This window comes from Grammomys surdaster, unplaced genomic scaffold (assembly GCF_004785775.1).
Source record: "Grammomys surdaster isolate TR1022 unplaced genomic scaffold, NIH_TR_1.0 265, whole genome shotgun sequence".
Lineage (NCBI taxonomy): Eukaryota > Metazoa > Chordata > Mammalia > Rodentia > Muridae > Grammomys > Grammomys surdaster.
In genome coordinates, this window is record NW_021604706.1 from 2323506 (window position 1) to 2349418 (window position 25913).

The 25913-nt window shown below is 36.9% G+C and overlaps 1 protein-coding gene across 1 annotated transcript in view; it reads left to right on the forward strand.

The window, feature by feature from the left end:
• Jade3 (jade family PHD finger 3) overlaps positions 1–25913 on the forward strand; it is a 113345-nt gene that overhangs the window by 63949 nt on the left and 23483 nt on the right. The window contains exons 7-8 of the mRNA XM_028776099.1: positions 14235–14425; positions 19462–19673. Coding sequence (XP_028631932.1) covers positions 14235–14425; positions 19462–19673 — 403 coding nt within the window. The remainder of the gene's footprint in view (positions 1–14234; positions 14426–19461; positions 19674–25913) is intronic.

A 25913-nucleotide genomic window follows, 5' to 3' on the forward strand; every position in this document is an offset into this window, starting at 1 on the left:
CTCTCTCTCTCTCTCTCTCTCTCTCTCTCTCTCTCTCTCTGTATGCAGGGGACAACCTTGGATGTCATTTCTCAGGTGCCATCTGTCTTTTTTTATAATAAACTTTGATTTGTCTTTATTTTATGCTGAATTTATTCCCACACCACAAGTGTTTATGCTTCTTCAGGGATATTTTTTATTCTGTGCAGCTTCTTCTGGCTTAAAAATAATTTGGTCTTTCTTAGTGAAGATTGTCTCAGTGTGACAGGGTGCATTCATATATGGGTTAATTAGACCATGAAGTTTGTATTCAATAGTCCACCTTAGGTATTTTGTTCATCTGTATGTGTTCAATAATTACAGATTGTTCGTCTAAATCCTTAAGTTCAGCATTACAAATATATGCAACAACAATTCAGCATTTTTTTGGAGCACAGGTCCTATGTCCAGCCCCACTATTTGGCCTGGGCACACCTACTTAGTCCATCATTATACTACCATAAGGGCACACAATATTCTTTCTTTTTTACACAATACTTCTTGAAAGTGACATCTTTCAGATAGTTAAGTATCTTTTCTGATGTGTACACTCTTGATGAACTAGACAGCTTCAAGTATACTCTTAAAGGGAACACAAAGATCTAACCCTCTTAGTTTGCATGATTTTGTAGAGTTTTTTAGGTCAAGAGAGTAGTGAACCATTTTCACAAATCATCTCAGGCTATTTAGAGGTAGAAACCTTATTTTTTCTTATTTTAAGATTGAGTCTCTCTATGGTCTAGAATTCTCTGGGCAGGCTGAATGGCCACTAAACCCTAGAGAACAGCATATCTCCACTTCCTCCAGTGTTGGGATCAGAAAAACACACCACTTCCTGACTTTTTTGTTTGTTTGCTTGCTTGTTATTATTAGTTTTCTGTGAATTAAACTTGGGTTCTTATGTTTGCAAAGCAGGGACTTTATCAACTAATTTCTCTTCCCAGCCCCTGGAGTTTGTACTTTCGTCAGACTCTTTGAATATATATATATATCTTTGTCTTTAAATAGTAATTAATTTGGAGGCTCAATTATAGGATTGAAGCTTTCTGTTTGAAATACCTGATCTCAGTCACAACTGCTTATTGTACATGCTTCTCTTAATAATCAGCAGTTTTTAGGAGTCAAACTACACTACGGTTTTTATTGTTTGGACTTTGTAGGACACCTTTAATAATTTAATCTTTGTGACATAATTTTTTTCATATAATTTATTTTTTGTCAAATCGTAATTCATTCACACAGGGGTTATAAACACAGAAAGGCAGGATGTGGGGAAGGGAATGACACTGGAGTGTGGATGTTCAGGGGGAATACAGATATCTTCAGGACCGGAACCGGGTATCAGCTGGGTGAAGGTTCAGGGGACAAGTCACTATGACTCTGCCTATGACTCGCTTGACCTTATCTAAGTTGGTGTTGTCTGCCAAGGCTACCTATTTACAAGATCTATGACTACTCAGGCTTGTAGATTTCCACAAAAGCTGCCTGTTTACATTAGCTTATAGCCATCTGTTTCAATGTTTATCCACAGAGACCCAAGACTTGGTGTTAGCATACATGTATGACAGGCCTATTGCTGATTTTAGGCCTATGGCTGATTTTAGGCCTTCAGTGTGTAAGCAGGGCTGCCCCTGACATCTCCTCCCTTCTCTGAGTATAGAAGGGCTGTGGCAATTCTAATCTTGCGAAGGCGGGGATAGAGACCTGACGTCCAGTAATTGAAGGGGACCTTGTAGTGGCTCTGGTCCCCCTGTCGTTGTCCAGTGTGGCATGAGGGCCATACCCATCCCGATGTCTTTTTCCTGGAGAGGGGATACTTTTGACATCAACCCCTATGCAGTCAGGCTTGTCCCTCAGGGAACCCAGAGAGATATTTTTATCTTTTATTTATAGTCCCTTGCAGTGCTTAGCCTCGCAGCCTAAGCAAGAATTCAGATCGCCTGTGACATGATAATTTGAATGTTGAAAAGAATACATTTCTGTGGTTTCATCTGTATTTCAAAAACAAATTTAACCATGCTAGTCCACACAATACTTAGGAAGCAAGAGTTCAAAGCCAGCCTAGATATAATGAGACCCTTACTCAAAAATAAAATAAAATTAATTCAGTTAGTGTCTTGGGTTATTATATAAAATCAGATTTCTTTGGCCTGACAACATGAAATGACTGCAAGACTAGCTTCTGTTTAAGACCCACTTCTCTTCAGTGAAATGTATCTTCATGATAGTTTATCATTTTGTAATTCATTTCTTTAAGGTTTGGGGGGGGCTGGTTGGCACACACATTTTTATGAGCTGGTCAGATAATAACTTTCAAAGTCAGTTCTCTCCATCTTTTGTGTAGATTTGAGGGATCAAACCTAGGTCATTAAGCTTGGTGGCAAGTGCTTTCTTGGTTTATTAATATTGAGTCTTCAGAACTATTTCTTTATTTACAATGTGAGTCTCTTGTCAGATATGTGGTTTGTTCCCAGTGTGTAGCATTTGTGAGGCTGGGCAGGCAGATTCTCTGGGAGTTCAAGGCCAGCCAGGTCTCCATAGTGAGTTCTAAGGTAGGTAGAGAAATCTACATAGAGAGCCTCTGCCTCAAAAAAGAGTGGTTTGTATTTACTTAAAATTTAATATAGATGTAAATTGTCCTTTTATCCTTTTAACTGTCTTTTAGAAAGTAAAGGTGTGTTTTTAACTTGAGGTCATTTATACTTTTAGTGTCAAATTTATACATTTTTCACCAACCCTACATTTATCTCAAAGATTTTCTCCTGTGTTTCTTTTAAGAATTTTATAGTTTTACCTTTTACATTTGAACATATGATCTATATTGAAGTAAGTTTTAAACTTTACTCTGACAAGTTCATGTTTTGATCGTACATCTTCTATTACCATCTCTAATACCCTTCTTATTCCTATTTAATTACTTCTTTTCAACAAATACCCCTCCTGCTTTCATGTGTATTTTTAAGCTTAATTGGGGTTACTTGCATGAGCATGGGTGGAAGGTTATTTACTAGAGCATAGGCAACGATCTACTGGTTACACCACTGAAGAAAACAGATCTTCTTCCCCAGTAGCTATTCGAATAGTTCATTCCTCAAGAGAGTAGTGGAGCTTTCCAAGCAACTTCCCTGTCCATGATGGAATGTTACAGAACCCAGTCTTCTGTATGTCTTATGAAGTTAATCATATCTGCTATGATTTCATGAATGCAGTCATGTCATGTCCAAAGATAATATTTTATAGCACTCCTCCCTATCCTCCAGCTCTTAAGTAGTAGGCTTACATGTGGGGTTTTTTTTTTATCTCCTGAGTTTTACTTAGCTTTTCCTCTTATTCCCTCATCTCTTTCATCCACCAACCTCATTTCTATTTAACCCATTCTTTTTTTGGGGGGGTTCTCTGTGTAGCCTTGGCTGTCCTGGAACTCACTCTGTAGACCAGGCTGGCCTCAAACTCAGAAATCCGCCTGCCTCTGCCTCCCAAGTGCTGGTATTAAAGGCGTGCGCCACCACTGCCCGGCTGTTTAACCCATTCTAAATAACAGTATTCTTGCTACTTTTAATATCACTTGAATTCCACTATTTCCTTAAGGCCTCCCTCCCACATGGCACTTTTCTTTTTCTTAAATCATTTTATTCATTTACATTTCAAATGATATCCTCCTACTTGGTTACCCTTCTACCAACCCCCCCCACCTTATTACTCCTCCCCCCTTGCCTCTATGAGGGTACTGCTCCACCCATTCATCCACTCCCACCTCACCCCTCTAGCTGAGGCATCAAGACTCTCTCCCCTCCTACTGATGTCAGATAAGGCCATCCTCTGCTACATTTATATCTTGAGCCCTGACTCCCTCCATGTATACTTGTTGGTTGGTAATTTAGTCCCAGGGAGCTCTGGAGGGTCCAGTTAGTTGATATTGTTCTTCTTATGGGGTTGCAATCCCCTTCAGCCCCTTCAATCCTTCTCCTAGCTCTTTCATCGGAGTCCCTGGGCTCAGACAGATGATTGGCTGTAAGTATCTGCATCTGTATTGGTCTCTGATCTCTACAGACATTCCATGTTAATACAGCATCTAGATAATGCAAAGCTGGAATCCACATATGAAGAGAACATAGAACATTTGTCTTTGGGTGTCTGAAATATTTCCTATTTCCATCCATTTTTAGCAAATTTCATAATTTCAGTTTTAATTTCTTATGTGTACAGTTGTGTTTGCTTGTTTCTATGTCTCTTTGGGGTTTTTTGTTTTTGTTTTGGGTTTTTTTTTTTTTGAGACAGAGTTTCTCTGTATAGCCCTGGCTCTCCTGGAATTTATTCTGTAGATCAGGCTGGCCTTAAACTCAGAGATCCGCCTACCTCTGCCTCCCTTAAAGGCGCGTGCCAACATACCTGTCTTTGTATGTCTATTTTAACTTGTATTTATTTATCTTATGTATATGGGGGTTTTCCCGAATATATGTCTGTACAGTGTCCACAGAGGCCAGAAGAAAGTGTAGATCTCCTGAGACTGGAGTTTGAGATGGTTGTGAGCATCCATGTGAGTGCTGGGAATTGAACCCAGGTCCTCCCAAAGCAAAGACAATACTCTTAATGCCTAAGCCATCTCTAGCACCCCCTTTGAAAAACATTTTGAGATAGGGTATTGTTTATAGCCTAGCCTGGCCTTGAACTTGTAGGCAATCTTGCTGCGTATGCTTCCTGAGTGTTAGGATTACAGGGATAAGCCACCAAGTTCTCAGTTCCTTGGGATTTTTCTATGTACACTATCATGTCACCTGAAAATAGGAATGGTTTTTCTTCTCCCTTCCCACTCTTTACATCTTTTTTTTTTATTGACTTATTGCAGTGTTTAAAATTTCCAGTATCACATTGAGAACAGAGACTCACACCTCTGCCCAATCTTAGGTAGAAAGCATTCTGTCTTTCAGTGTTTAAGTATGTTACTAAAGGATTTTTATAAATGTTGTTTATCAAGTTGAAGAAACTCACTTTTGCTTCTAATCCCTAATCTGTTGTTTACATCATCTCATACACGCTTTCTGGGTCAAATGGTAGGAGCATGTAGCTTTGTCTCTTTCAGCCTGTTAATATCATAGATTTTGATGGAATTTTTTTACTATTGAACTAGACTTGCATTGTTGAAATAAGCCTTAGTATATTAGCTTGGGCTGCCATAATAGAATGCCACAGGTTGGATGCCTTTAACTATAGACACTTCTCAAAATTTTAAAGGTTGGACTTCCTAGGATGAAGGCTCAGCAGGATTCAGCTTCTGAAAAGGACATTAGTCCTTCCTGCTACCTTTTCATTATGGTCTCTTCTTGATGAACATGCAGAGAGAAAGAATTCTTTCTGTTCAGTAAGGCCAATAGTCCAATTAGATTAGAGCTTTATATAACCTCATTTAATGTTACCCCCTATCACCCCTGTCTCCAAACACAATCACATTGAAGTTAGCTTTTCAACTTTAAAAATCAGACTGTGAAATGGCACAATTCAGTCCAGTTGATTTGAATTTACAATTACCGATGGTATAATTTTATGATATTTTGTTAATAATTTTTATGTCTGTGTTCCTGACCGAAGAAAAAAATCTGTTCTTTTCTATGATATTTTTGTTAAAAGTATTATATTATGGAAGTGATACTGGCCTAATAAAATAGTTGGGGAGGCCTTATGCAGGCCTCTACAGCTGCTTTGAGCTCATGAGTGCATGTGCAGAAAACATCTGCATGAGGCCTGTACAGGCTCAAGCCCCAGTCAGCCTTCTGGTATGGAGATAGGAGAGGATTCTAAGTCTGAGGAGCTATTGGCAGTTGGTGGCTGTTAGATGGAAGTCATTTTTCTTTAAGGGTATATATAGGTCCTTAGTAGTAGTCCATATAGTCCCTGGTAGGTTAACCATGTTCCAGTGGGTACCCCACACCAATGAATAAATATGGAGAACAGAAATTAAAGTCAGTGGATTACAAAAATAAAACAGCATGAAGTTGGGAAGGAGGTGGGGGATAAATCTGAGAGGAATTCAGAAGGGGATTGAAAGCTAAATATAATGAATATATTGGAAACATGTAAAGTAAAGGATAATCATGCTACAATCCATAGACCTAGTGAGGTTAATTTCAAGGAGGACTCAAGGAGGGGGTGCACATGAATCTCCCTGGGAAGGGGAAATAGAATAGATATCAAAGGTGCAGTAGGCCAGGTAGGGACTGGAACTGGAGGGATTGGGTGGGAGGAAGACAGAGGGAGAGAGTACTGGGAGAGACAACTGGAATTGGGAGACATCTCTAGGATTAGCTAGAAATCTAGTTCAAAGGAAACTCCCAGGAATCTATGAGGGCAACCCCTATCCAAAACTTCTAGTAATGAGAGATAGGGAGCCTGAACTGGCCATATCCTGTATCCAGGCAAGACTTCCATTGGAGGGATTTGAACACCAACCGAGCCACAAAATCTTTGACCTACAAGATGTGCTGTGGTAAAGGTGGTACAGAAATTGTGGGAGTGGCCAAACAATGACTGATCCAGTTTGAGACCTATTCCATGAGAGGGAATCCACTCCTGACACCGCCTGGAGGGCCAAGACCCAGTGGTTGGAGAGCTCAGAGATCCACAATAGAACCAAACATAAATAGCAAAAAATTAAAAAGGGCAATGAAATGACTCCTAATGATATTCTGCTATACTCACAGATTGGTTTCTAGCCCAATTGTGATCAGAAGCCTCACCTAGCAACTGATAGAAACAGGCAGAGAGACCCACAGACAAACATTAGGTGGAGCTTGGGGAATCCTGTGAAAGAGAAAGAAAGAGGAAGGATCGTAGGAGCCAGAGGGGACAAGGATACCATAAGAACATTGCCCACAGAATCATCTAACCTGGGTTCACAGGTTGCTACAGAGACTGAACCACCAACCAGGGAGACTGCATGGGTCTGACCTAGGCCCTCTGCACATATGTTACAGTTGTGTAGCTTGGTTTTCATATGGGACTCCAAACACTGAGAGCATGGCTGTCTCTTACTCTTTTGTCTGCTTTTGGGACCCTTTTCCTCCTACTGGATTGCCTTGTCCAGCATTCATACAAGGGGAAGTGCCTAGCCTTATTGCGACTTTGATATGTCATGTTTCGTTTATATTGTTGGGAGGCCTGCCCTTTTCTGAAGGAAAACAGGAAGAAGTGGACTGGGGAAGGTGAAGGGAAGAGAGTGGGAGGGGTAGATGGGGGTGTGGTTGGGATGTAATATATACGAGAAGAATAAAAATGATGTCAAAAAGAAAAGATAAATTTTGAAAATTAGGAAATATTGTGCCCCTCTTCAGAAGAGATTATATAAAATCACGGTTAATTCTTTTAAATTAGTTTTTATTTGTAATTGTGTGAAGGAGAGAGAATTAGTGTGAGTATGTGTTCACGCAGGCAGGTACCTGTGGAGGCCAGAGTCATCAGATCTCTTATAGCTAAAGATAACATGTAGTAGTGAGCTGCCATGCTTGATGAATGCTAGTAACAAAACTTGGGTTTTTAGCAAGAGCAGTTTCACACTCTTTTAACTGCTGAGCCATCTCTGTAACCCCAGTTCTTATTTAAATGTTTGATAGAATTCTCCAGTGAAATATGCTAAATCTAGAGACTGATCTTTTGTTGTTTGGTATCTTATCTATAAATTACATCTTTTATACTTACCTTGTTCATATTGGATGAGTTTTAGTACTTAGATGCTTTAATGTGTTAGTTTGTTTCATCTAAGTTGTCAAATTTTTGTGTATGTATATATTTATACTTTTCTCTCTGTTGCTGACATCTTTAAAGTCAACAGTCTTGGCCAGGCTTGCATTTGTACAAAGATTAAATAGATAAACTTCTCTCTGTGAGTTCCCTCCCATTAAGTACAACTAAAAGTCATAAGCAGTTTATAAAACACAAACCTCTTTAAAAGATCAAAAGAAGGTGACAGAGGATCTAGTGCTCTTGATACACACCTTTGAAACAACACAGCTGTGTGTTTCCTGAATTTTCTTTTTGCTCCCATATTCTGGAGAAGGTGGCAACCAAGAAGCACCAGACACCAATGATGAAAAGAAAAGCTTATTCTTCCTAGTGACTGGGAAAGGGACCACTTGTCAAGTCAGAAATCTTTCAAAGTTTGTTCATCTCCAGCCAAACTTTATGAAATACACTTTGGGCTGTCATTCTACATTCTTCTCTAGCACAGATGCAGTAAGGAGGCTAGACTTTTATCTTAACCCCGCAGTGGTGATTCAACCTGTCAAGTATTGTATCAGAAGACTTAATGGAGAAACAGTACTCTCATTTTTACCTGATAATAATGATTCCTCCTTCCCTGGTAGTATCAATCAAGGCCATTTGGTCATTCTTACTAATCTTGGTGAAGGAGATATCAGTGAAGGTCTAGTGTAGTAGTAGTACCATAGTAGTTTTCTAGGAAGCTAGCCAAAACTAAAGGTTTAAATAAGATTTCTGGTTTTATAATACCCCAGATATCTAGGTTTCAATAAGAAATGACTCATTAAGAATACTTCAAGGGGGCTGGGGCAGTAGCACAGTGGTAGAATCCTTGCCTAGGCTCTAAATTTGATTCTCAGTATCAACATAGATATACACATACGTATACATGGAATGGTTCAACAGTAAATATTCTAAAAGATAAAAAGGTTTTTTGAAATATTTTTGGGATCATCTTTTACTGTTTATTGTCTTATAACCCATATTTAATTTCTATATACAGGAGATCTTGAATCTACTTTCAAAATACATGCAGATTTTATGTATTATGTTGAAAGGAAAATACCCCTTAATGATGCATGGCTACACAAGCCTGCCTTTTAACTTCCCTGCAGTATTTGGACATCTGGGCCTCCTGGACCTCCAACTACTTCTCCTACTCCATAACTTTCCACATCTTTCCCTTTCCATTTTAGGCTACAGAATTCTACCACACTTGATTATAGAAATTGAGTAAGCATGTACAATGTATAGAACATTTTCATACATGTTTATGTTATTTGAAGTTTAAAGATGTTCCCTAGTGTTTGTTTCTATTATAAGTTTCAGTGCTTATAGTAAATTGCCCCCAAACTTAGTAGCTCAGAACAGTTAGACTTAAAGTTTGAACGTCACACAGAAGCTGGGGATCAGGATTAGAAACTTTGTAAAGGCCTTTCACAAATGTGCCTGTGCCCTTAGGCTGGCAAGACATGAGAATTACATTTGGGTTGACTCCTTCATTGTCTGACAATCTTAGCACTGTCATATTCCTTATAGGCTCCAGGCACAAGACACAAAACTGAATTGTACCTGGTCCTTTCTGACAGCCAGGTGAAGGCTGCACTCCTTTTTATGACTCAGCTTGCAGTGCTCATAATATTACCTCTGGTTCATATCATCATAAGCCACTATCTATTGAAACGGAGGAGAAATAATCTTTAGAACTTGAAGACCAGAGTCACATTGTAAAAGAATATGTGCAATTTGGAAAATGTCATTGTGTCATGTGAGTGAAACTGTCTTATCTACTAAGTCACAGAAACTTTGGAAGAAAAGCTCATCACAAAATAACAAGATTAACAAGGGTTATTTGGGGGGACTATACCTAAATATATGTTTATGAAGTCAGGAGTTGTGGTTCACTCCTATAAACTTGGAAAGAAAAGACAGAAGGATCAACATGAGTTCAAGGATAGCCTTGGCTTCATGGCGAGTTTACAGAGTTGAGACAGTATCTCAAAAAAAAAAAAAAACATTTCTATGAAAGACTTAGTAGTTAATTTTAAGATACTCATTTCAAATATTTTTTTTTTTTTTGGTTTTTTCGAGACAGGGTTTCTCTGTGTAGTTCTGGCTGTCCTGGAACTCACTCTGTAGACCAGGCTGGCCTCGAACTCAGAATTCCGCCTGCCTCTGCCTCCCAAGTGCTGGGATTAAAGGTGTGTGCCACCACCGCCCGGCTCAAATATTTTTAAAAAATACTGTGATATTTATATAGTTTCTACTATTCACAAACAATTCTAGGCACTCAATAGAAACAACATAGTCTCTACCTTTCAAATATCTAGATCAATTAAAACGTTCCTGAGTAGTCACTGTCAGTAAGACACTTTGTTAGGCTTTAGGTCAGAAAAGAATAGTAGTAGTAGTAGTAGTAGTAGTAGTAGTAGTAGTTTCATTTTCAATGATTCCTCAGTGGCACAGCAGTGTCTACTGTGACCTGACTTAGTATTGTCCCAGCCATTCTGGCATACATGTCTGAAGAACAAGTGAATAAACCTTTCCCTAGACCTATAGTTATGGGTCCTTTAACAAAAGCCCATCATCTTAAAAAGCTACTGAAACATTCAGTTATACTAAAGGGTCTAAATTGAAATCTGTGCTTACCTTGTCCCGACAAAATTACTTAGATCTCTAGGTTTTTAAACATTAGCTGATTTGGTCAGTGATCTGATGCCATTGATAGTGTCTCTCTAACTAGTACAAAGAAAATTATAGAAGGATTGTTCGTGACTCCCCTTAAAGGTCACATATCAGATACTTATGATTCATGACAGTAGCAAAATTTGTTATGAACTAGCAACTAAATAATTTTATGGTTAGTAGTCACCACATATGGAACTGTATTAAATGGTTCTCACCGTTAGAAAGGTTGAGAACCACTGCTCTAAAGCTATAGTGGTCACATACACACATAAAACAAAAAGACACTCTTAAGTGTGTCTTTGGATAACCAGGTGTGTGTGTGTGTGTGTAAATGAAGCTGTTTCTAAAACATCCTAAGCTAGAGATGCTAACACACCTGTAATCCCAGCCCTTGGGAGACTGAAGTGTGTGTGTGTGTGTGTGTGTGTGTGTGTGTGTGTGTGTGTGTGTATGTAAATGAAGCTGTTTCTAAAACATCCTAAGCTAGAGATGCTAACAAACCTGTAATCCCAGCCCTTGGGAGACTGAAGCGGGAACATAGCAAGAACCTGTCTCAGAAAAAAATTCCTCTAGGCATGTTAACACATGTCTTTATTTTCAGTATTCAGGAAGCAGAGGCAGGGGGATCTCCAAGTTGGAGATGAGCATGATTGATCTACATAGCAAATTCCAGGATAGCGAGGACTATATAGTAAGACCCTGTCTTAAAAATCCAAAATAAAATCCCAAAGTAATGTTTTTACAGATCTTTTCTGTTATAAATTCAGCAACTTCTCCTTGTAAATTTGCATTAATTTGACCTTTTACCCATGTGTTTTCTTGCATTTAGTGTTACTGTTTCAGTCCTCAGATTCAGACTTTTATTCATTATATTTAATGAAAGGTGATTAAGATGATATCACCATTCTAATTATCATTATGGTAAACTTTGCATTGAAATATGATGTACACTCATAAAATATAGAATGCATAATTGTATACCTGAATGAATTTTTATGAATTAAACATATTCATTTAACTGCCACTCAGATCAAGAAATAGAACATTACCAACACCCCAGAAGCCTTTCTTCTGCTCCCTGCCAGTAACTGACCTCCCTCACCGTAGGTAACAGTTTTGCCAGTTTTTGAACTTCATACAAATAGAATCCTATAGTATGTATTCATTTGAGACTGGATTGTTTTGTTCATCATCATGCTTGTGAGATCCATCCATGCCGTTGCATGTAGTACAGTAGTTCATTAAGTTTTCACTCATGCATTATATTTCATTGTGTGAATATGCCATGATTTATTTATCCATTCACCCTCAGTAGACATTAGGTTGCTTCCAGCAATTGCAGAAACTAAACCTTTTTACTTATCTTTCATGTCTGTGAATTTTTATTAAATATATACCTAGGAGTAGATTTGCTAGGTCAAATGACATCTATCTGTTCATATTGAATAACTATATTATAGTTGTTAAAGCAGTATAATAACTATATTATAGTTGTTATAGGTATAACATCTGCTGCTAAGTGGCTTATATCAGTCCATTCCCAAACCAGCAGTGTAATAACAGGTCTATTTGCTTTAGCTTCTTACCATCACTTAGAATTTCATAGACTAGTTTGGTGTCAGTCTTTTAAATATTAGCCATTTTAATAGATAACAATGATTATTATTTAAATATCTGTGATAACTAATGAGATTGAGAGCCTTTAAATTCTTTTTTTCTTTTTTTTTTGGTTTTTCGAGACAGGGTTTCTCTGTGTAGCCCTGGCTGTCCTGGAACTCACTGTGTAGACCAGGCTGGCCTTGAACTCAGAAATCCGCCTGCCTCTGCCTCCCAAGTGCTGGGATTAAAGGCGTGTACCACCACCGCCCTGCTGAGAGCCTTTAAATTCTTTATTTGCCATAAAGTAGCCTTATTTGTGAAGTGTCTGCTTAAATTTTTCCCCTAGTTTTTAATTGGAACATTTTTCTTTTCCAGATTGATTTGTTAGACTTTTTAATATACATTATAGATGTAAGCCCTTTAGTCGCAAATATCATCTACTCCATGAATTTTTTTCTCTCTTTTAATAACCAGAGTTTTAGTATGCATGTGTTTCAGTCTTTTCCTTTTGTGTTTGATGACATTTGTGTTTCATTTAAAATTCCTTTGCCTACTCTGATGTGATAAATATATTCTCCTTTGTGTTCTTCCAGAAGCTTTTTAAACATAAGCTTCATTCAAGAAAATTTATAATGTACATTTTTCCTTGTATAGTCTAAAGTACTTGAGATGAATCATTAGCTACAAAGTCTTTTTTTAAAAACAAAAAAAGAAAGAAAAAGACATACCTTGGGGAAAAATCAAATAATTCTGTAATTGACTTGTAAGGCCATGAAGTATATTTGATCTTGAAGTCTCTGGAGAGCAATGTGTTTTATACTTTTCAGTTGGAAACAGGCCTCTGTTACAGTTCCCAAATTTTAGATTCAATTAATGCTTAAGGTTTCTGCACTTTTCTTCAAATATTTACTGGTTTTGGCTTTGAATCTCCATATTATATAAAAATTTAGATGTACAAATACATAGCTATTAACATTATTCAAAATAAATTAATTATTTGGAATCATGGGCTTTGGGAAGAATGCTTAGAAGAAAATATCTACTCTCTACACTTACATGATCAACTATGTATTACATCTATATATTACATGCATTGATATGCTTGATATCCCTTCTACATGTATAATGACTCTATAATTAAATTAACTCTCAAAGCCTTCCAGAGGAATGTTTTCATTTCTCTCTCTCTCTCTCTCTCTCTCTTTCTCTCTCTCCCCCCCCCCCCCGGAATAATAATACAGATTTCCTCCTGGTTGTATTTTTCTGATGCCTCATCTGTTCTTTAAACCTTCAATTGTAGAATAAGTTGTGGGCATGAAATTTTGTCATTTTTTCCTTTAATTGGTTTTCTTGCCTTGGGTTCTTGAATATCAAGAGCACTATGGATTTGCTCAAGCTCACTGCAAAAGTTGATACAGTAGTAGGAATCTTTCATTCCATTATGTTGCCCTTGCTCAGACCTATGGCTGCTCTCAAATTTGTTGGGAAATGCCTTGAGTTTTGTACAAGTCTCTGATCTCTTTGTTTTAACTCATTTACATAATGAAAATAATAAGAATATAGCAATTCACTAATGTTACCAAAACTTGATTTTATTATATACCATGCTAAATACTTTATTTCATATAAGCATAATAATCTTACCAGTTTGATATTATTTTAATAATTTATTATTCTTGTCTCTACTTTTTTGCAACAAAACTGAACCTTATCTAAATTAAGCAGTTTTTCAAGATCACTTTACAAATGAATAGGAAAAAAACCAAAATTGTGCTGTGTATATCTAAAACCTATGCTATGCACTACTATCTATGGAAGAAAATCATGAGTTTTGCTGAGACGTATTAATGCTACCTTTGTGAATATAATACTTCTTACCAGATTTTTTTTCTTTCTAAATTTACTTGGTAACTATTGAACCAATAACACATAATACATTAACCTTTCTTAGAATAAATAGTAGGGTCTCAGATATGTGGAGGTAAATTAAGCATGTCATTATTGTTCAATAAGTTCACAGCAGATGATGAAACTGAATTTGCTTCTAGAAAGGGATCAGTAGTATCTCCCAAAGTACAAAGCAGAGCATGCTCCTCAGGATCACCATTTGGCTTATCCTGTTAGCACCTGTAATCTATCATTTTGTTGATGGTTGCCAATGTTTTCCATTGCTTGTCTAGGATTATATCTGAAAAAGTAAAGGAGATTCTTTTTGTCCGGCCCCGGAAATATATCCGTTGCTCCAGCCCAGAGTCTGCAGAACCTGGTTATATTAATACCCTGGAGCTAGCAGCATCTACATGCCGCTATGACCTAGATGACATGGACATCTTCTGGCTTCAGGAACTCAATGAAGACCTTGGAGAAATGGGTAAGCTATTTTCTTATAAGTAAGTTGTACTTGAACTTCACCAGTGGGTTTTTTTTAAGTTGTTGAAACACTACAAAACTTGCTTTTCTCTTACTTTCCTTTCTTATCCACCCTTTACTATTACTATTTTTGATCAAATGAGGCATTTATTTAAGTGCATAAAATATAGTAATGTTTTATCTATATTAAAATAGAATAATAAAATGTAAATTACCTTTCCTTAATTCAGTGTAATAGTACAGATACGAATGGCACATAAATTTCATGAAGTTGTTTCATAATGTTAAATGTTAGTGTGGTGATGGTTGGTTAGACTTCTGGTGGAAAGGATATTTAAACCTGTTCTTGGATTAGTCCTGAAAAGCATTCTTATTAATGAGCAGGGCCACAGGTTGAGGTGTGTCTTCCAGGTGTTGGAGAAAAGGTCTATCTACAGCATTTAACAGCACCCACTACAAGTGACAAGTTATTCTGACCATCCTTTATAAATAGAAGGCTTCTAATTTTGTTGCCCAGAATTAAATGGAAAAATATCTCCAAAGATGTTCTTAGTTTTAAACTCAGTTTTAAGTTTTCTATGTTAAAACTAGTATATAAATACGTATAAAAAGTTAAAATTATATTAAATGTTCTTTGGCATGGTGATGGCAGTTATTCTGCCAACAACTAAATCTTAGTTTTGGCTCTTAAAAACTTAGTATGTTCTGTTTTCTCATTTGCCCTCTAAGAGGAGTTGCAGGTGGCCAATTAGGAGTGTAAATCACAGAGAATGCAATAAAAGAGGGGCAAATACAGAGTATGACAACCTGATGAAAGTACCTCAGTGTGCGTGCGGTTTTGCATGCATACAGAATTCATAGATAATGCTTCCTTTGATTAAAAAACTTCCCTTTAATTTTAATGTTTTACAATCAATACTCTGGATGAGGATTTTACTTTTTATTATGGAACAGTTTGATTTACAGAAAAAATGGACATTCAATACAGAGAATACAAACGTTTACCTCAAATACATTGTTTCCCTAATATTAACATATTTTTTGCCGTGATATATTTACTAGGATGAAGAAAACAGCATAGGGTGCCATCATTATTAACTGATGTTCCAGACTATTGGGCTTTCCATTTTTTCTCTACTTATCTTTTTCTGATATAGGATCCTATCCAGGACACAATTCATTTAGTCCTTGAAGAGGTATTTTATGTATGTAGGAGTGAGACATCATGGACTGTTTATCTCTGTCTACTTTAGCATATCTGTTTGTGTCATCCTTGTTCAGCTCATCTTTAGGCAGTAGCTTCTGACATCACTAGGAGACACACAGCCTCACAGCAAATTTTATGGTCTTGTTCCTACAATCATTATGCTCGCTCTGGGACATATCCATTGAGGCTGGGCTCCACAACTCTGCATTTTGATTGCTTATGATTTTCTGTAGTGGTCTCTGTTTCAAAGACAAGTTTCCTTGATGAAGGGTAGAGACTACACTTATTTGTGGGTATAAGGAAAAATATTTAGAATGTAATTAGAGATTTGCTAGTTTAATAAAATAGTGGTTGTAGGTTCTCCTTCAATAACTATGACTTTGTTTGCACTGAATAACTAGCTAAATTTCCAGTGCCATTTAGAGTTTCTCTCTTGTTAAATCTTAAGTTCAAATAGAGAGCTATCTAGAGTTACCTAAACATCTAAATAGAGTTACCTCCAGGGCATGCATACCACTACTGTACACTTACAGTTTCTGCGCCATATTCAACCCTATACAAAGAAATACAGGCAACTAAGGAATGCCGAGAGCAAGAGAAATAGACGTCCCCAGGGAAGAGTACCGTGACTAGTTATCCAATAACAAATGATTAGCACTGAAAACATGCTGCATGCAAGTTTCATTATACTTAATGAGTATTTAAGTGTGTGCGTGTGTATAAATATATGCATGGAACAATAATATATACATGAAACAAAAGAGACCATGAATTTGAAGGAGAATGTGAAGGGGTATATGAGATTTGGAGGGAGAAAGGGGAAGCAAGTAATGTGAATATATTATAATCTCAAAATTTCAAAAATAAACAAAAGGTATTTGTTTCCTTAAACTTTAGTTTTTAAGTTTTTTTTTAGATGTATTCCCTTTATTTTATGTATATGAGAGTTTGCCTCTGTCTTAGTTATGTTTTCTATTGCTGTGATAAAACACCATGCCCAAAAGCAAGTTGGAGAGGAAAGAGTTTATTTGGCTTACCCTTCCACATTGCTGTTCATCACTGAAGGAAGTTAGGACAGGAACTCAAAGGATTTGTGGCCCCATGAGGAGAGCAACAATACCAACCAACCACAGCTCCCAGGGTCTAAACCACCAGCCTGGGAGCACTTATGGAGGGATCCAGGGCCTTAGCTGAATATATAAGAGTGGAGGGCCCTGCTGGGCACAGGTGGAAGATGAGATCCTTGACCTCATGAAGGCTGGACGCCCCAGGGGGTGGGAGTTTTGAGGGTGGGGAGGTGGGAGTGGGGGGGTAGATAGAGGTTACATCCACAAAGAAGAAGGAGGAGGTGTGAGGGGATTGGGGGTTCCTGGGTGGGTGGGGGATGGGGTAAGGGGACAACATATGAAATGTAAATAAAACATCCAATAAAAAAATTAAAAAAAAAAAAGCATTTTCAACAACAACAACAAAAAAAAAACAAGTCAGAAACCTAGAGACAGGAGCTAAGGCAGAGGCCATGGAGAAATGCTGCTTACTGGCTTGCTTCCTTTCCTTAATGACTCTAGCTTGTATCAAACCAGCCATTATGTATGTACTACATACATTCCTGGTATCTGCAAAGACCAGAAGAAGGCATCAAATTCCTTAGAACTGGAGTTGTGAATCATTGTGAGCCACCATGTAGGTGCTGGGGCTTGATCCTGAGTCCTCTGGAAGAACAACTGCTCTATGCCACTGAACCATCTCTCTCTAGCCCCCTTAGAAGAGGTTTTTTTGTTTTGTTTTGTTTTGTTTTGTTTTGTTTTTAGGAGATTTGCCTTGTGTCAAGTTTTTCCTTGGAATGAATGGTATTGTAATCACACAGTTTAGAGCTTAAAATAAACGTTTAAAAATAATATTAAATTAAGCATTTTTGCTTGAATTAAAGAATTTTAAATGTGTATGCTAACTACATACTGGGTACCATACTAAATAATGAGGAAAATATCCCATTCTCACAAGGTAATAATTTGGTTTCTTATTTTATATATAAGAACATTAAGATAACAAATTTTACATAGTTAATATGAGATAAAGTTGGAATTTGAATCCAAATTCTCATAGCTAGGCACTATAATTCTGCTTTTTAAAAATAGCTTACAAGGTAGCTAGTTTATTTATTACATTTTCATACATATTTAATTTTGGTTGACCCTGTCCCCAGCCTCTCATCTCCCCACTTCCCATTCCAGCTTATGCTCTTTCATTCTCAGTAGTCTCCCATCTGTTTGTAAATCACATGCATTCTTTTACCTTTTCCACACCTCTCTCTTAATATTAAGGCCTCGCCTCCTTTTTCTCCTTTTACAGGTCTTTTTCTATTTTCCTGGCCTCTATACGTAATCACTTTCACATAAATATAAATGTATTAAAACTAGACTCTAGGTTCCACATATGAGTGAGACTATGTTACTTATCTTTCTGAGACCAGGTTACCCAACTTAATATATTTTACAGATCCATTCATTTATTACAAATTTTATTTTCTATGGCTTGATAAAGTTATTTATATGTACTATATTTTTATAATCCATTCATCAATTGTGCATTTGTTTAGGCAGATTCCATTTTCTTGCTATTGCCAATAGCGCAGCAATAAAAAGACATGGATTTCAAATATCTATGTACAGAATAGAGTTCTATGGGTACCTACCCAGCCTAGACACTATACTCTTTGTTCCTATATATCTCTCTGTGTGTGTAATAAATATACATATATATGTGCGTGTAGCTAACTATATGTATATATGAATGTATGTAGGTATGTTATCATGTCTTGACTGAAAAATAAGCCTGAGAAAATGTTTTGCTTCATAAGTAGATTAAAAAGGTAGTTTATACAGAAAGTTATTCATGACAATAACAAAGAAGTAGGCTTCAGGCATGAAAATGACTTTGGGCTAGGACAGGAAAGTAGGCTTAGATATTTTGGTCATCCTGATAAATCATGGGAGTGATCATGGGACTTTGTTTATTGCCTTGCTTATTCTTTGACTATTTGTGTTTGTTGTCTTGCTTGTTCCTTGACTATTTGTATCTATTGTATTGCTAATTCTTCAACCTAGAACTGACCTTAATATTTGCATGTAATTAAAATGGTATAAAAGCAAAAAGGAGGAGGGGGATGGGATAAGGGAGTTCTAGGGAGGGGAAATGGTATCTGGAATGTAAATAAATAAAATACCCAATTTTTTAAAAAGTTCTTTTTTGATGACTAGTTTTGAAAATTACACACACACACACACACACACACACACACACACTGCTTCAAAAATCACTGGTCTCTTAGGAGAATTGAATTTTTACTAACATCAACCTTTTGAATCTTTCAGTTGGGTTAAGTATGGAAGGTGAGGAAAAAAAGTATAGAAAGAAAAAGGAATAAAGAAAGGAGTGATTTCAGAATTACATTTAAATCTTTATGAATCTAATAGGTTTCTAGTACTACTTGTCATTGATAACTGGTATTGGATTTTTTTTTAAAAATCAGGTTTAAAAACAGTATTTCATATATATAATATTTACCTAGAATTTTCTTCTATTAGTTAGTATATTGCCATATGAAAAATTCCTGGTATAATTGTTAGGTGTTCTTAGTGAAGTTAATTTCCTGATAATATGTCACTTGTGTTCAAAGAAATAAGAGATTTAATATGCTACAAATTAAAGTGCTCAAAATTACAATAGTTCATAAAAGTCTGTAGTAGTAGGAAGAAAAGAAAATAGATTAAGGTTTTAGCAGGAGACAGACAAGGATTTATTTTTTCAATTTTTATTTTTCTGTGCAGGTTATGGCCCAGTTGATGAGACTCTTATGGAAAAGACAATAGAAGTTCTGGAACGCCACTGCCATGAAAATATGAACCATGCTATTGAGACAGTGGAAGGGCTAGGAATAGAATATGATGAAGATGTGATCTGTGATGTGTGCCGGTCTCCAGACAGTGAAGAAGGGAATGATATGGTATTCTGTGATAAGTGTAACATCTGTGTGCATCAGGTTAGTACAAATGGAGAACATCCTCTCATACAAGGTCAACATTAGTGTCAAAGTCAGAAGACAACGTTTAGGCATTGATTCTTCTAGTGTTGGGGTTCAGGAAATAAACTCAAATCATCAAGCTTCATCAGTCACATTTTTTGAATTTCATTAATTATTATTTCTAATACCCATATGTAAATTCTTACATTTAAAGTTGAAAAATAAAAATTAGGCTCTGCTTTCTTTAGTACTCTCTCTAGAAACATACTTCTTATGATTCCTAAGCTGCTTCACTTATCCCCAAGAGGCTAAACCTAGATCTTTATTGTGTCACTTCATGTCCAGACCATTGAGATTGTGTGATCTGATTCACTCAGGAAGTCCCTATGTGTCTTGCCTAAGAGACTTTCCTCTGCATTTAAGATTTTTCTGCACCTTAGAATCTCTAGGACATCATCACTGACCCATGATCTGTAATTTATATATAGAAGCCAAAGAATTATTATCTTAGTACGCAGAGCCTTCTCTATATACTATTCCCAGAAACCTAGGTCAACCCTACCTTTAGAGACCACAGGAGTCTGGGACTCTAAAGAACTGTCTTACGAACAGTGTAAGCAAAGGTTAAGTGACTTTATCCAAGTTATTTGACATTATTTCTACCACATATTAATAATGATTAATAATGTCATTAATTGTGTTAGTGATGTCAGCACTCATTTCAACTCTTGTCGATATCTATGTTCTGTGCTCTGGTGAAACAAGGTCACTTGATGTATAAGTGATGAATATTGGTAATACTATTTTGTCTTTATTTTATATCCATGTTTGAATTTAAAAATCTCTTTTGAGAGCTAGAAATGGTTCAGTTGATGAAATACTTGCTGCCAAAGCATGAGAAACTGAGTTCCCAAAATACATGTAGAAAACTGAAAGCAAGGCTACACATCTGTAACCTCAGCTCTGTAGAGACAGAGACAAGAGGTTCCCTGGTACTTGCTGGCCAGCCAGCCTAGCTAAATCAAGCTGCATATCCACTGAGGGACCCTGATTCAATAAACAACGTAGAGAACCATTGAGGAAAATATTTAGCATTGACTTCTCACCTCCACAAACATGTACAAGCACCCATGTATGTGTGAACATACCCATACAACATCTTGTCTTCTACTGCACATTATCAAAATGTATATATCTGATCCCAGCTGTAGTTCATGTTCGTTCTTGATTTCTCCTACCTATCTAAATTTTTATTCGTCTGAATATATTGTATATGTTATTCATATTATTAATTTATTTAACAAATACTCTATATATACACTAAACACCATCCATGACCCAGGGTTGTACTGCAGTATAGTGACACAGTAATGAAGAGCCAGATATGCTTTCTGCCCCTCCCCCAGGTAGACCATGGTGTAATGACTAAAAAGAAACTGTCAGATTACCTAGTGTCCAGGAACTTTATAGATTATAAATCCATCCTGCTGTGGTAATACATAGAAATGTTAAAGGTCAAAAACAACTTTCAGCCGGGCGGTGGTGGCGCACGCCTTTAATCCCAGCACTTGGGAGGCAGAGACAGGCAGATTTCTGAGTTCGAGGACAGCCTGGTCTACAGAGTGAGTTCCAGGACAGCCAGGGCTGTATGGAGAAACCCTGTCTCGAAAAACCTAAAAAAACAAAAAACAAAAAAACAACTTTCAGCAAGTAGCACTCAATGCTGAATCTTAATGACTGAAAACTGATATCAGTACATCCAGAAAGGTCTATTTAGACTGTGTAGTCAAGAGTGGGCAAAATATGTTAGAATCGTGCATCTGAGTATTTTAAGAATGGAGGAAAAGCAAGGAAGCTGGGGGTAGGAAAGGAAAAAAGGCACATATGTGAAGCATCTTCTGGCAAACTAATAAACTTCTGATTTATTTCATCAACTTTAAAAGGATATTTGTATTCTAGAAAGATCATTTTGGTCAAAACTAATAGAATAATGAGCCTGCATAACATAGGGGATAGAAAACAACCAAGACTTAAGACTTCTCTGGGCCACCTAACCTTAACCTTAACCTTTTCTATTGTAGGAAGAACTCAAAATTTTTTTGTCACCAATTACCTTAATCATTGTTCTATTGTTGTGAAGAGACACCATGACCAAGGCAACTCTTATGAAAGAAAGCATTAATTGCTTGCAATTTCAAAGGTTTATTATTATTATTATTATTATTATTATTATTATCATGGCAGGGAGCATGGTGGCATATGAGCAATAGCTAAGAGTGGTATCCTGATCTGTAGGCGGGGGGGGGGGGGGGGGGGGGAGGGGGGGAGGCACACACACACACACACACACACACACATACACACACGGCTTAGCATGGGCTTTTGAAACTTCAAAGCCCACCCCAGTGACATACTTCCTCCAACAAGGCCACACTTTCTAATCCTTCTATCCTTTTTTATTTATTTATGTATTTATTTATTTATTTATTTATTCACTGTATTTACTTATTCAATTTAGTTATTTAATCACAGCCCTCTCCCTTCTCTCCTCCCACTCCTATTTCCCCCTTTCGTATTCCCTCCCCTGCAGCTCCTCACCATACCAATACATCCTGGCATATCAAGTCTCATTCAGCACGACTAAGTGCATCCTCTTCCACTGAGGCTAGACAAGGAAACCCAGCTACGGGAAAGGGATCCAAAGGCAGGAAACAGAGTTCGAGTCAGAGATGTCCCCCACTACTGTTGTTCAGGGACCCACATGAAGACCAAGCTGCATATCTGCTACATTCAAACCACCATACCAATTTAGCCTTTTTCTTCATTTGGTTGTATCTTTAAAATAGTGAATTTGGAATTTTTATCTTCATTGTATCAATTATTGACATTGTAATATATTTTCAGTAGAAACAAAAATGTTTTATGACTTAACTATGAACTTAAAGTATTGAATAATACACATCCATAAGTCTTCTCATACAATTAATTCCAAATTAAAAATTTCTGATAATTTCCCTTTTATCTGAAATTCTGAACCAGAACTAATTTGGAAACAATGCCAAAACTTAGCTAATATGAGATTGCTTATAGTGTCTTTACCTATTTTATTCAAATATTCATATTTTTATAAAAATACTAGCATATATGGTATTGTCCCTGGTCCCATTGGGCTAATAACTTTCCTAAGATCTGAACAGTTTTGAACTTCAAAATGTTTCTTACTAAAGAGGTTTTAGATAATGATTGAATCTATGGTAGGCTTGAAGGAAATAAGACAGAAGTCATCATTATGTATTTTCTGTTTGTCATTTACAATTAGGGGAAAAGAGTAAAGAATTATATTCAGGTTCTTTGATCTAACTGTAACATAATAATCCCTTTCCCCAAATTATGGCATTTGTTTTAGAAATATACCAGGTCGCTATGAATGATACTCCTCTCACACATTGGCAATAGCGTTTGACTGTGTCTTGCAGACTATAAACTGATACATGTGGATGCTAGAAATTTGTTACAATATGAAATTTCATAAAAAGAGCTTCTTCCAAGCTGGGCATGGCGGTACACTTGAGGCAGGAGATTCGAGAGTTTGAAGGACCAATCTGTGATGGATGGGATGGACATACCTGTCTCAGAGAGAGAGGGAGACAGAGGGAGAGGGAGAGGGAGAGGGAGAGGGACTGAGATTCTTATAAAGTGGATGTAATTTGGATCATAAATAACTACTTAGGTTAGAGCTCCCTCTGTTGACTGTAAAATCACTTAATCATTTAGAATATTTGTTTACTCTCTAAAAGAATAGTGGCATATTGGCATCTGGATTGGTTAAATATAATTTACCTTTTTTATTCCACCACATTGTGTTCCTTATTCTTCAGTGTACATTCCTACTTTAGAAGTTTGTCTCACTAGACTAGATTTTAACATCATATAACTTTTTTTCTTTAAAACTGTGTGAAAGTTAAAACCATCCCAAATCCTTTTTGTGTATATATCCGTAGTCTACTTCTTTGTACAGATATTGAATGCTTAGATTGATACTGGATTGAATTTGGCTACTCACACATACTTTTATGGTTTTTTTATATCTGTCATGAATATTGTTGACACAACACTGAGTCTGACATCCTGAAATTATGCTTAAAGTGTATTAGCACACACATGCTATTTTCTCAACAGAAATCATTTATGATCTGTTGGGACCCGACTCTTAGCCGAAAGTGGCTATCATCTTTACAGCCATATACCCTGACAAGAGACTTGTTTTCAACAGCCCACAACAGCTGAACACATTCTTGATAAACATCTTGTTTTACTGTTTAGTGCCAACAACAACTAGACGCATGTGGTCTCCACACTGCTAGACACATAGTGCCTTCAACTGTGTTTGTCCATTAGGACAAAGCACGTGATAAAAGATATAAATACCCAAGATTTCCATTAAATAAAGGAGACTTGATCAGACTCTGTCTTGTCTCCATTCTTCGTGTCTCTTGCCCTTCCATCCCCACTCTCTCTCTTGCTAGACCCTGACACACAGACTAAAACAACAGCTCAGGCCGAGACAAAGTGGCTCCAAACGTGAGACAAAATGGGCTGATACAATGATCCATACAAAGTTGAGAATCACTATGACATAAAAGCTTTTATGATCTTATGACAATTATTTCTATAAAGGGTCTCTCTCTGTAAATTATTTTATGCTCTGTAGAATGAGCAACAGTATTCTTACAACTAACCACTAGCTTTAAACTGGCTCTAATTTGGGAAGGAATTTTTTTGTCATTACCTGGCAACATTCTAGATCTTAGAGAAAAAGAGGGTTTCAAAAATAGGAACCTTATAAAATGATGCCCTGTTCATATGAGAGCAGACTAGTTGAAGTCTAGCCTAGTTGGAAGTCTAGCTTGGGTTCTTGAGCCAAATTATTAATAATTTGTTTTCACAACACACCTATACAAACCAAGCAGGGGGAAGGATCATATGAGATAAATCAGTGATGAATTCTGTGCCTAATGACCTTCCATTCTCACTGAGGTTATGAAGCACAAGAACAAAATGAGGAGAGAACACAGATACTATGTGGTTGATAAGGAAAATCACATGAAGTAGAGAATGGGACAGGCAATAGTAGAGCAGATACAAAAGGCCACTGTAACCTGAGTGGAGTTTTGGAGTAGGGGGTAGAGTTTAATCCAGGCGTGGAAAGTAAGAAAAGAAGTACAAAAGGAAGTTGATCTTTAGACTAGGGAAAACACCTAGCAAGAAACATGGACATGAGAGCTAAAGTGGACACTTATGTAGAAAACTGAGAAGAAATATTAAGGTATAAAGAGATGAAAACTTCAGATCAGAGGCCAGCAAACCTTTTCTTTAAAGTGTCAGAAATACTTTAGACTTTGATCTCTATTGTGTGTTGTCTCCCCCCATCTTAGACCTCTTTAAAATGTGAAAAAAAAACATTCTAAGTTTGTTAGCCTTATAAAACAGGTCTTAAGCAGTAGCCAACACCTAGTTTAGATGATGGTAGGCAAATGAGGTAAGAACCAGAAAAATCCCTGGAAGATTTTACTGAGAAGAATTTGATAACTAGAGGAAGGGTGAAAGCTGTGAAGAATGAGTAAACAAATTTAGAAATAAATTCATCCTAGAATAGTGTGACAAAGAGTTGGATAGAACAGTAGTGGTGAGGATGGGCATGGAAAGGAAGTTCAGCCTCTGAGACTCAATGTAAGAAGCAAGCGTAAGCGCCTAGAGCCGGTGGATGAAGGTAAATAAGTAAAAGTCCAGGGATTTGGTCTGGAAGATAAAAAAGGAAAGAAAGATTGGCAATGGATGGTTATAACTCTTAGTGAATCTCACCTAAGTGTGAATCTGGAACTCATAAAAAATTTGAAACTGGGGCTGGTGAGATGGCTCAGCGGTTAAGAGCACTGACTGCTCTTCTAGAGGTCATGAGTTCAAATCCCAGCAACCACATGGTGGCTCACAACCATCTACAATGAGATCTGATGCCCTCATATGGGTGTCTGAAGATAGCTACAGTGTGCTTACATATAATAAATATATAAATCTTTAAAAAAAATTTGAAACTGCTAGGTTGAATCAGTTGATGGTATAGGGTATATTTTGCCCTGTGAGGAACCTAAAGGCAACTAGTTTTTTTCTGAAATAGAGTGGAGCAATAAAGAGGGTCTAATGAACAGAATTGAAGATGGGGTCATCTAGAATAATTCCTAAGCAGTCTTCCATCTCTGA